General features: G+C 42.0%; 1 protein-coding gene across 1 annotated transcript in view; it reads left to right on the forward strand.

Annotated features, from left to right (window-relative positions):
* Window positions 1-4,163: 4,163 nt before the first annotated feature.
* Window positions 4,164-13,260, forward strand: part of SGCZ (sarcoglycan zeta) — a 435,251-nt gene continuing 426,154 nt past the window's right edge. The window contains exon 1 of the mRNA XM_039378555.1: window positions 4,164-4,292. Coding sequence (XP_039234489.1) covers window positions 4,254-4,292 — 39 coding nt within the window. The 5' untranslated portion in view covers window positions 4,164-4,253. The remainder of the gene's footprint in view (window positions 4,293-13,260) is intronic.

A 13,260-nucleotide genomic window follows, 5' to 3' on the forward strand; every position in this document is an offset into this window, starting at 1 on the left:
GAAAGATGGAGGAAAACCACCTTACCTATTAAAATTCAGAATGTGATTTGGAATAACACAATTAATTAAAAAAATATATATATACATAAATTAAATTCTGGTGGTATCTAGTCAATTTTAGCTATGATCCCACTAGCAATACAGCTACAGCTTTTGTGCTGACAATACCTTAAACCTAAATTACCACAGAACTATGCTCTATTCTCTAAAGCATAGAGCATGAACCCGAAAATATGAAAATAAATAATAAACTGTTAATGTTAATATATGTATTGTACAGGAGCAACAAATATTTATTTGTGAAGGAAATACTATTAAAGCCGAAGACATTTGTCTTGACACTGAACAAAATGTTTATAATTTTAAAATCTATCCTAATAAAAATTTAAAAACAATCCTTGTATATATTAATAAAAAATATGCTTATATAAAACTTATTGTAATTTGGGGCTTGCAGATAATGTTGTAGATACAAGTAATGACTTTAATGGTTGTGTCTGTAATTTTGTTAACATTATAAAATGCTATTTTAATTATTATATTTTAGAATCTAATTATATTCTAAATCGAGATTTACAGCCAACCCCCATTAGTATGAATTTCATACTAGTAAAAGAGACTGTTGCAAGATGAAGACTTGAAACAATTACTAAAACAAGCCCAAGGAAATGGAAAAAACCCTCTGATTACTGTATATCATGACATAGAAGAAATATATCGCAGGATAGAATGAGTGAAAAAGGATGGGGAACACCAATGGTGAGACATCCTTTTTGGATGGTCACCTACAGCTGCCAGAATCTTCAATCAAATGATTCTTCTTGTCACTAGATTATTGATAATAACCATTTTGCTTCTCATTTTAATAATTGTATTGTATACTAAAATTTGAGTAACCATGAAACAATTAGCCCATAAGTTACCTCCATCAATACTGGATGATCCCCACAGTATAAAATCATATCATATTGCAAAACTATAATTTGAATATTGTGTAGTTTGAGTGACTATAGTCACGGGGTGGAAATTGTAAGGTGATAGATAAGGCCACACAAAAGAAGAAAAAGGCTCCTTGATGGTTTCCTGTGTCCCCCACCCTGCCCACCCCACACCTGAGCAGACATTCCCAGAAACCAGTAAAAGGATTAAAACGAAGAAAGGAGTGATATTCAGATAACACCGCCCTTGTGGTTTTTTTGCAGTTAGATCCTATTCCAGACAAAGCAAACCCCATAAGTTGTCACAAATTTGTATTAATAAATGTGTTATTTTGGGAACTGTTACAGTGAGTCCATTTTTAGATGCCGGCAGTTTCATTGACGGCAAAATAACTCATAGGAGAAACCTGCTGAGGGGTTTTTCTACTGCTATTAAGATCAGTCCCTATACATAAAAGGTATCAAATGTCCGTCTCAGCGATTCTGTTAAACTAAGGGTCTTCTTAGGTGAGACGTTAACAGACTGTTTTGGACATTAAAAGGCTTTGATCTCCTGGGGGGGACACTGATAGACAAAAAAATAAATTAATACAGGTTGAACAGAAAATTCATCTTTTCTGCCCCTTTTAATGTGACAGTTAGCAACAAAGAAACCTTTAAAGTCACTTGTTAGGTTATATTAACTATGAGGAGTGAAATATATTTTAAAGTATTATTCAATTGACAATCAAAATTGATTTGTTTTCTAAGGAAGTTAGGTTTATATGACTGCCCTGTCAATTTTCTTTTTCTCTTCCCTGAACTCTTGACCAACATCAGCCTAATTCAGCAGAAGATTCTCAAATGTATCATGTTCCCACAGATTTTGTGCCAATATGAAAACAAACTGAGGAGTGTCAAATCCAAGAAAGTCTGCAATGTAGTAGCAACAAGTCAGCAGAAAGGTCAAAGTGCTGTAGGTCTTCTGCTTTTATAAAGTTGCATTTTGTGCAAGGACTTGTTGATCTACTAAGCACCATGCAAACAGGCATGGATTTGTGGAGAGGCTCAGGGGTCTTCTGCTTATCCTGTGGCACCAGCCAGGGCACCAAGGTGCTCTCATGGTCTGTCCCCTGGTTGGTGCACACACTGGGGCAGTCCCTTCCTCTACTCATACTGCATATTGACACATCTAGGGAGGCTTAGAAGTGCCTTCTGAGAGATATCTTCCTTCAGCATGGTCTCTTACAGAGGTCTCCCCAGGCTTTTTATTTGGGGGGATGGGTGGGGTAGGGTGCTATTTTTCTGTCAGGCAAAAACACTCTCTTAAATTTCTATAGGTCCTACAGAAGCTTGATTTAGTGTCCACTTTGGCAGTCTTTTATGTGGACATGAGAATTTTGGCTCACGTGGGAACACCAGACCAAGTGTTTAATCTTTACAAATTGCAGTTCTAGATTAATGATATTTACAATGCATTCGCGATGAACCTGTGCAATGAGAAGAAATGTCATTGACCTACATCAGCCTCCCATCTATATGTTGTCCAGAACATGAAGGCTATATCCAGTCTTCAGAAATGGTTCTCACTGGCCATCATTCAGGGCTTAAGCTTAAGCTAACCTTGAAGTGTTGGAAGCTGCAAACAAATCTAGATTGAACTGGAAACAGAACGTGCACTTGGAGCTATTAGGTCCGTCTACTTATGTCGAATTATCAGGAATACCAATTCTGTTTAAAGTAGTGTAGAAAGGCGGTGATAGTACTAGAAAGTGATAGTTCTGAAATTCTCATTAATAGAGTTAATAAATAAGGGCCCCAAAGGGCTGATAGCAGGAAACCGAAAATCACAGCCTTCTTCTCCAAAACTGCAAGTGACAGATACATGATAAGAGACTGAGATAAAATCAGGATCTTGGTGGGGAGGAATGCGATTTTCTTTTTCAACTTAATTTTGATTTCCTTTAGAGTGATATGAGAGCCACAAGACAGCGAATCCTTTGGAAAAGGAGATTAGCAAAGTAACACCCTGAAAGAGTCTCAGACTTAATCCATGTTCCATCAGAGATCGCTGCTCCACCAAAGCCATAGCCCGTTAATGATACACTCAACAGCTGCACAAAAACACTGCAAGCCAAAGACTAAGTTCCACACCACTTTATTAATTTAGACACATCTGCAGACATAAATATACATATTTCTTTTTTTATACGGAGCGATACACGAGGCAGTACCGGCTTTTAAATTGGTGACGGTGGCTACTATCCAAAACCTGTGGGACCAGCGGGAGGAGCCATCGGGAGCTGGGGGGCCGTGCCCGCCCCCGGGCCGGGCGGGGCGGCGCTGGCGCCGCGGCGGCCGCCGGCGTTCGGAGCCGTGGCTGAGCTGCTCGGGGAGGCAATAGTGCTGTTTGAGAGCGGGAGAAATCCCCCCCTGCGCAGGCCGAGAGCAGGGAAGTCAGTCACCTGGCGGTGAAGGACAGTACAACAGGGACAGAGGGGGAAATCTCTGCCTCTCTCTCTCCCTTCTCTCTTCTGCAAGAGATCCACCTCCTGTTTTCCTCCCAACTCTTAGCATAACCTTCAAAGAAGACCATCCCTTACAGACTTTCTTTTATATATAATTTTTTTCTTTTTACTATTACTATTACTGAGAGACTAGCTGCAAAACAATTTTTGAGTCTATGCAGGACCTGGGGGATTTTGTTATCTTGCCAGCGAAATTTTTCATCGCTAATGCCTTGCGCTCACAGGGTGCTAAATTAGCTACCAGAGTAGGCATGACGGAGAAAGGCTTTTATCATAGACTGTTCTCCTCAGTTTGAACACATTTGCTTGAAATTTGCTGCATGATGCTGTCCAGGGAAACAGGATTTTTTCTCGGGATGCTGCAATTCGCCGGTTTCTAAGCTTATTGCAGAAGAAAAAAAAAAAAAATCTTTAAACTGAGTGGATTTGGTTTTGTTTTGTTTTTTCTTTTTTTTTTCTGTCTCCTCCTTTCATTGCCAGAGGACGCGAATCTCTTTCACCAGGGAAGGATCACCTGTCGCTTTAATCGTTAAGGGAGTTATTAAAAAAAAAAGTGAAATATTTTATTTATTTATTTATTTGTTTATTTTAACCGGTGGAGGCGTGATCGCGGAGAATGAGACTGAGGGGAGCTGCCAGGGTTTGGAGGACAAGGCTGAGTTTAGGCTGGAAACTGAGAGACTAGATTCCCCGCTTCTCTTTTTTTTTTTTTTTGTCTATAATTTTTTTCTTCTTCTTCTTTTTTTTTTTTTTTTTTTAATTGGCACAACTTCCCTAGTTTCCTCTCCGCTCCGTTCAGTTTCGCTCTATGGACAGATCAGCAAACCTGGAGACAGAGGAACTCAAGGTAGGCGACCCGCCGGGTACCGTCGTTGTGACGGGGGTTGGATCCCCCTCTGCCCTCTCCGCCTCCCGGCCGCGGCCCGGGGGCTGCGCGGGGCGGTGCGGGCGGTGCGCGGGGATCCCGCAGCCCAGGCGGGGAGCGCGGAGACGGGCGCGGCCGCCGCGCGGCGCGGGGAAACGCTGGAAGGCGGCTACCGGAGCCGAGCGCGGCTTCCCCTCCGCCTGCAGGGCCCCTAGCATCGTCATGATAGTGTTAATAATGTGGTGATGATGGTGGTGGTGATGGTGCTGCCCGTGTGCTCTCGGCGTTGCATGAGCGCTGGCGGCAGCGGGGAGGAGGCAGCAGCGGACTTGCGGGTTTCCCGGCAGAAGTTGGCTCCGAAGCCATTCTCGCCTGGGCATCTCCTACCTCTTTCTCCTCCCCTCGCCGTCGGGAGCGAGGGGGAAACCCTTCCCCACCCCCCATCCCCCGCCCCCGGGGCGCCCGAGTCCCCCAGCCGAGCGGAGCGGAGGCAGTGCGGCGGGATGCGGGGCAAGAGGCGTAGGGCCGGCCCCAGCTCCAGGGCCGCTGGAACAATCAAACTTTGCATTAGGACGGTGAGAGCTGTGAGGATTCTGCTCCCCCACCACCACCCCGGCCCAGCTCTGCCTCCCTCCCCACTGAAGGAGCATGCCTGATAGCGCTGAGCATGCTCCTTTGCGGAGATGGAGAGCCTGCCCACACCTGCTGCCAGACGCCCCCGGCCCTGATTTGGCTCAAATCATCATAATAAAAATCTATCTATCTACCTGCAGTAAAGAGGGTGGCTGGCTCAGGGGAGGCAGCGGGCGCACGGGGCGAGCGCAGCGGGGCCAAGCCGGAGGGGCGGGACACAGACACCTCGCCGCGGTGGTGGCGGAGACAGCGCTAAAAAAGCGGTGGCAGAGTAGGGGAAAGGCTATATTGTATCACATGCACAACCATGCTCGGGACACCCCCTCTGGGCACCAGAGCTCTTCTCTGGGAAGGTAAACTGGTGAGCGCTGAGCTGCTGCTGAGGGTTTCCTTCTACAAACCAGAGCAGAAAGTACTTCAGCATACTTGTGTGTAAGACATTAATGATAAACAGATTCACCCCCCCAGTCTTGCTCCGAACTGCTATAAATCCCCCCAGGGAAAACCACCCCAGGACTGTGACACTGTATGAGTATTTAAGGTGACGGAAGCGCCGGACAAGAAAGGCCATAAAACAATTGATTTGCTTGAAAACCGCTGATACTCACAGCGCTTGCAGGGCTGCCACACCGCAAAAGCTTCTTGCCTGAGCTGCCGGGGAGTCCTCTCCCTACTGCCTCAGCCTTCCCAGTATTCAGAGGAGGCAGCTGGTGTGGGGAAGGCAGGAACCGAGTCTTCCTCTTAAGGGGGGGGGAAGTTTTATTGTACCTGATTATTTTTAAAGAGTCCTTAAAGAAAATTTGTTTATGCTACAAGGGGGCAGCACTTCGTATGTATTGTCCTAAAGCCTGAGGCACGTCCCGCTGTGAGCCTGGCATCCAGCGCGGGCTGGGGCAGAGCTATGGGCTGCCAGTAATCCCGTAGTCATCTGCGTTGCCATTAGGACTCATGTTGCAGCGTGTAGAGGCTGAGCGACCTTGAGCAAAGCAGCAGAGCTGAGAAGTAAGCATCGGCACTTTCATCTTCTCCCCCCCCCATAAGTATGAGAAGATGTTCCAAAGGAGACATTTCTGCAGATGCTGTTAGGATCTGAGCAGCTCTCTGGGATCAGCCACTTTGTCACATTGCTTATCCTGTTTTTTACCAGTGTTTTATTCACGTGTGGCTGCTGGGAGAGATCCCAGGCGCCGGCAGGACACCTCCCGGCACCGCCGCGGGAACGGGATCAGGATCGGGAGCGGGACGCGGCCCCGCCGCCGGCAGGGGGTGGTGCGGGCCCAGCCGCCAGCCCGCGGCACCGGGAGCAGTTCCCACGCCAACAGCGCCGGGGGTGCCAAACCGCGGTGCGAGGCGGCAGCACACCTCGCTTCTGCAGTTTGGGGTTTCCCCGCAGGGCGAACCGTCCAGCCTCTCTCCCACCAGCAGCAGTACGAGGTGGAGGACAAAGCTCTTGGGTTTCTAGGAGGTTCCCAGCGGGTGACCTTGCTGTAGTTGGGCACAGTAAAGAACATCTCCAATACTGTTCCAAGTCGTGAAAGCTTTCATCAATTTCTGGGTAGCCTCAGGAGAGCCGAAATCATTTCAGTGCTCCACTGCTTTTCCCCTGGGCCGACACAGCCCTTTGCCAGACCAAAGAGGCAGAGTCAGGGGATACAGATAGCAGGCAGCCAGAGGTCCTGAGGTGTCCCGTGGACCCTGTTCCGCACCACACTGCACGGAGGGCTCATGTCAAGAATGTCAAATATGGTAGCAGAGTGTTGTAACAGAGCTTGCCAAGAATTCTGGAAACAGGTTGAACACTTTGTTTCTTGATATTGGGTTTTCTCCATTATGACAAATGTATGCCAGTAAGCAACAAAAAGAATAGTGACAACTTCCCTACTAATACAAATCAAATGTGCTGTCTCTAATAACATACAATAATGGTTCTGGAAATATATGTGATATATAAAGCTTCCATACATCTCAGATCAGGCATTAAATAGAAATTTGAAATCTATTGCATTGATTGTAATGAATTCTGAATTATATGTGTTGATGTATAATGAATAGATATTTTGAAGGGTGGTTTTCTGAAAAATTGAGCAAGTATCATGTGTGCAACACCTACTAATGAGGTTAGGTGTGCTTCCCCTTACTAGTCCGTGCACGAAAGCCTGACGAAAGAAATCAGTACTGAAAATAGAGACTACTCTTCCAGAGGTTTTGAGCTGTTCTGGTTTTCCTTTGATCTGTCTCATCTTCTGTCTCAGATGCATACAAGAACTTTCCTCTGACTTTTTAACTCAGAAGCCTGTGGGGTTTTTGTTTTAAAGGAGTAGTGCTGAAAACACAAACTGAATAATTCTGTTGTAGTTGCACTGTAGTCTTGGGTTTAGTGTTGTGAAGGACTTTAAGTTACCTAAAGTGTATGTGAGAGTCTATACCTACATTTTGAACATACATGCACATGTATGGTTATGTGAGTATTGTGCATTTTATAGGATTTTTTATTTTGTATATATGTATAAAATATGATGAATTAACTTACTTTGCATTTAGTGTAGTCAAAACTTATGTTGAGGCATGTAATTGCTTGAAATTGTCTGAGCTTGATTTGCAAAGAATAGTTGAGAGGCATTTGTATTTGCTGGACTCTGTTGATTTGTCATTTTCATTGACACTGGATAGATTGTTACAGATTTTGTCCTTCACATTTGCTCAGTCATTTGACAGACAATTATATCATGACTATTTCTCTTACATTTGTTTAGAATCCAGAGTTTGTGTACGGTCTTAGATAGTAGGAAATAGTATTCCTTGTAGTCTGTAAAACACTGATACTTTTCTGGAGGAAAGTTGGTTTGTAATTGAATGTGTCATAACAGTGTGATTATTAATATGATGGAATAAAAAACATTCTGGAAACCATTTATTACTTGAAGACATTGGTTCAGTGAGAATTTTTCGTTACAATCCCAAGATGTTTTTTAATAGTGTTTAAGTGTCTTGAACTTAGCGGTTTGAATATGCAAAAAACTTTAAACACTTTATTTCTGAATCGTCTTGTAAGCATTATCTGAATTTCTTTATTCAGTTCATGAGAGAATATTTATAGTCCGTTTACAGTTTTGCATTTCCTGGTGATATAAAACTACTCACTTAACATCCCCATGAAACTGCTCACAGCTGAGGTTTCTGCGATAATAGTCTTCCAATACAATTTATGTATTTGTGAAATATTTGATAAAAAAATTCAAACAGGGAAACCACAAGAGTTTAAACAATGGTTTAAACAGTAGTTTTATGGTCTTAAACATGTAAATCACTGCACTATTTAACAGGAGAACTAATACCTCAAGGAAGTCTGTAATTTTAAAATTTATTTATTTTTTAAACGAAGGGGCCAGAGATGACTTTTGATGAGACTAGGTGGGTGGGTATATTTCTGTTTTAAGTCAGTCATTCCATAATGGAAAGTATAGTACTCCATAACACTCAACATGCTCTTATGAAAACCCACTTCAATTATTCAAGTCTCTGCTTGGGATGTGGACATCTTAGTGTGGATACTAAGGAATTAGTCTTTTTAATGCAAAACCTCTCCCCTTCTTTTCCCTTCTCTACCTATGTTCACAGTTTACTAGGGTCCTATCAGCAGTACTCAATAAAGACAATTAACCTTTGCATCCACAGTTAGAGAATTCAGCTTTTAAACCATTTTTCATGAAAGGTCAAGCTGAAATGGTTTTAAAGTAATATACATGCAAATTCCTTTTCTCTGTGTTCCTATTGTGGGCTTTTCTTTCAATCTCCCAATGTGTATAAAGACTAGACATAGTCCAGGAGGCTGGAGAAAATTCTGTGTGTAAAATATAGTTGTTCAGCAGACACAGAAAAAAGATCGAGACAGTGGCAGTGCTCTCACTGTACACTTTAGAAATCATTCGTGTACTATCACCGCAGAGAATCAGTATAACCTGTGCTTTTTGACATTGTACATTACAGCTTTGCTAAGTTCAACATTCTTTAAATGGAAAATACAGCAAAATCTGAAGGCTTGATTAAAGAGAAAAAAACAGTTTCTCTTCCTGTTCTTCACGGATTTTTGGATAAATATTGTTGTCTTCCTCTGCCACTGTATTGTGCACTTTACAAAAAAACAGATATAAGGAATTTACATAAAGGTTAGCAACGCATTTTTTTCTTCCTGAAATGGAAGAGGTTAGTGTGTGATGCTACTGAAAGCTGGGTTGTTTGTATAGGTCTGAATGTAAGATTTGGAGACAATGTATAACTCATGCTAGAGCCTTTCAAAGATAAATCACTCTAATGTGAAGACATATTTGTGAGTCCCAGTCACGCTTTCTTATTATGTCCCTTAACCTTTTGGAGGTTGATACTGCTTTCCCAGCTTTCTGATTAGACCAGGAGTAAGATTGCTTGTAAAGTATTCTGGTAAAAATGTCACAAGAGATTTTTCCTGTGAAATCATTTCACCTTGTGGTATTTTATATAAATTTTGTAAATCCATGCCCAGCATACTTGTTTCTATGTCCTCTAAAGGTCCAGCATTCCAAAGGACAAAGATAAGGATTCAAATATTAATAACAAAAAAGGTACACTGAGTTACAAATAGAGTCTTTTCTCACTTTGACTTGGAAGTTCCCCGTAGGGAAAGTGCTGTCATTTTCTTCTCTCCTTCAAAAGAAACCTGGAGAACACAGGTTAGAGATTGTACTATTGCCTTTATTTTTACATACTTTGTACATTTAAAGAGCTTACAGAAACCTTCTTAACGCCCTGTTGTACTTTTGACTGCAGCCATATATAATGCATTGTAAAGCCAGAATTACTGAACAGTCCAAGAATGAAGACACATTTATCTGCTAAGCCATCTGATCCTCTGCTTCCTCTAAGATATACTGCATGTTAACTCTTTGATCCACAACAAAGCACTTTGTGAAGAAAGATACTGTGGGGTTGCTATCCACAAGCACTGGGTTTTGTTCCTTGTCACAGGAAGGAATGACTGTTGGCTAAGCCACAACGGTGAGAGATAGAAAATGCAAGGCTTTATTCTCAGAAGCATTACTGCAGCTAATACCACAAGGCCAGATTTACAGACGTACTGAGTAAGTCAAAGCAAGCTTCTGGTGTTCAACAACTTTATAAAAAAAGCGTTCTATCTGTACCTGCCTTATTATACTTCTAGATAACACCTTGAGGAGGATTGTGTGGTATAAACGCTGTGTATTTGCACTGCTTGAAAAGTACTGTATGAGGACAGAGTATCTTTCTGCAATTTAAAATTAGCAGTACTTAATTGAGTCAGTACGGTTACATCAGCAGAAGCACATCAGTGATATGCCTAACAATCAGTGACACAAGTAGTAGAATGCCTCAGGCATAAAAATCTGGCCTTTAGCCATATTTCTTTCTTTTAGCAGTCCTCTTCAGCTCATGTGGGCAGCACGATCTGGAATTTATAGGTTCCACCTTCCTGCTCCTACAACTCTTGAAGAGACAAATTGTGTTAGTGAACGGAAGCTTCCACTACTGAAAAATCACATCCTTCCCAGTTTGTATTAAGGTAATTGTGTACATTTACTGGTAGGACATAAACTGAAAACAGAATTAATTTTAATTTGTGCTATCTAAATGCACTGTTCTTTGTACCATGATCCTGGTGGAAAGTGGATCAGATCCACGCAGGCATTTTTGTTATTTTCACTCTTCAAGATCAGGTTGATGATACTTCTACTTCTTAGTAATGTAGGTCTTCTTCTATTCAGAATTGTTCATATCTTATTTTGAGTTGGATTCAAGAAAGGGGGAAAATTTCCAAACTTTGTCCTGAATACAGGCAGTGCAGTTGCCCAGGTATGTTGGGACCTGCAGTTGAGAAAAAAATGACGTGAACCACTGAAATTACAGGTAACATTCTTTACAAATGAAGTTAATCAGTAATAATAAATTATATTATTTCTTCTTAAAGCTAGTGCACAAAGAACTCCATAAACAGTTCTGCCATTTAACTAGTCGAAGACAAGTAAATGAACTGTGTTAGAGAAAGGTTTCATGTTTGCTTAACTTAGACTTGCATTTAACAAATTGCCAATATACATGAAACAATAAAAACTAGAAGTAAAAAATCAATAGCGCCTTTACTGCTTTATAAGCTAGTATGTTTCTGCACATAGATCAACAGAGATGACAAAGGTTGAAAGGCAATCTAAAATTTCACGGGTTACCTATAATAAAGGGGAAGAGAGCTAGTTGAATTAAGCCTCAGAATCTGGGCTTTTAGATTTAAAGCCTTTTATGTTGCCTTCAATTTAAAGCCTTATATTGGAAAGGGTGTTAAATCTGAACTCAGAAAGGTGCCTAACTGTTGCACATCCAGCCTCCCCGCTCTGTGGTGGGAGGGGTCAGGGCTAGCTGCACTCTGTCCTTCCTGATGGCACTTGAGGCTCAGGCAGAAACATGGTTTGGTTAGTGTAAGTAGCTTTGGAAGTAGTCAAGACATTAACAAGTCAAGCTGTGAGAGCTCTAAGTCCTGTGTTTTCCAGGAACATTCATTATTTCCCTTAGGAGCTGCTATGAGGAAGTTGCCTACAATGCAACGGAGGATCTGTCCTGGAAAGGAATCCATGAAGACCCCACCTCACTCACCAGGCACCAAGCATTTGCAAATACTTCAGTTTTCCCTAGTAATGCTGCTTAGGCACATCACACTAATGATTAACACATTTGTTTGCATATTTCCCATCTGGACTGAGAGGAGTATTTTAGGATTTATCCTGTTCAGGGGCATTGATATTCGTCCACCAGATATAGCGAATTCTCCTGAGGACTGAGATCTAATGAGGGTGCTCAAGGGTGATTTCTTTGCAGACATGAGTTCAGCACACAATAGTGACCCCAATGGCTTTCACTTGATAAGTGTCCAAATGAGGTAAAAATTGCCTGGGTCTTCATTTAATGTAATTTTTTTACTATTAGTTTAAACTACATATATTTTAAACAATAAAATGAGACTGTAGCAAAACTTGGAGGGGTTGTTTCTATTTTGAAGAAAAGATTGAGCCAATTTTTATATTCAAAGTGATTGCTTAGTGGTCTAGTGGTTAGAGTGCCTGACTCTCACCTCTGCGACCCGGGTTCGATTCCCGGCCCCCTGGGCAGGTGGAGCTCGTCAGCCTTGGTAGGCAATCCACCTACGAGAAGGTCACTCTAAACAAACCTACATCCTGGGGACCTCACTGCCACTGTCCAAGCTTTGCTCGGCCCCTGCAGATGAAATCAGGACTAAAGGGTGGGCCTCAGTTCAGCGCCCGCTGGCTGTCTCACTAAAAACCACTGCGCCGGCTGGACGGGGTGAGACTTTCCCAAAATCTTCGCTCGCGAAGACTGGCCATTATATATATATATATATATATATATATATATATATAGTCCAGTAGAACATTTAAGAATGTGAATTGCAGTTAGTAGAGAAACTTCTGTCAAGGTTGTAAGGCTTCAGGAGACATGTAAGATTATAGTCTGCTTTTTTTTTTAATTTTTTTTTTTTTTTCCTACTTTTTGGGTAATTTGTCTTGGGTAATTCAGGAGTCTCCCTGCTGAGCAGGCTGGCTGTTGTAAATCCCATTCACCGTGTGATATATATGTGTGAGGAAGGAAGTTGAATGATCTATGCCTCAATAAATGGCAGAGAGGATTTCAGAATGCATTACAAAGAGGCTGGAAATTTATTCCAGAAGACTACTTATCCTTAAAGATAAAACTCATGGCATCATTTATTACTTTCAATAGTTTGAAAATTAGCTCTGAATAAGTACAAACTAGGAGACACTCACTACAAAAATCCACTCCTCCAAAACAACACAAAAGCTTAATCCTCTCAGAAGTTTAGAAGACTTCAGGCAAAAAAGAAAAAAAAAATTGGGACCAAGATCCATCTGTGTTTCATTTTGCTTGAGTCATCAACAACAGATGATAAATACTCTGTAGAAGTCAGCTGAGTTACTCCTGTTTGTGGGGTACCTAAGGCATCTACCCTTAGTTCTAACCTTATACTGTCAGAACCGCAGTTCCCTCTGAAGGGACAGCACACAGGCTTGTGTGTAATTATCCATTTAGATACAGTACCTGGTATGTAAATACTGGTAATAATTATCTTCCCTTTTATTTCTTCTGAAACAAGAGGATTTAGTCCTATCATGAGACTGCCTAGCTGTGTCAAACCTAATAGGTGGTTGCAAAAATAGCTAGCAACAAGCTGATATTGACTGCCACTTCCTGTAGGACTTGGCATCTACTGTTTCAGATACAC

Source organism: Pipra filicauda, unplaced genomic scaffold (assembly GCF_003945595.2).
Source record: "Pipra filicauda isolate LSUMZ 115617 unplaced genomic scaffold, ASM394559v2 scaffold140_size2443280_pilon, whole genome shotgun sequence".
In the NCBI taxonomy this organism is placed as follows: Eukaryota; Metazoa; Chordata; class Aves; order Passeriformes; family Pipridae; genus Pipra; species Pipra filicauda.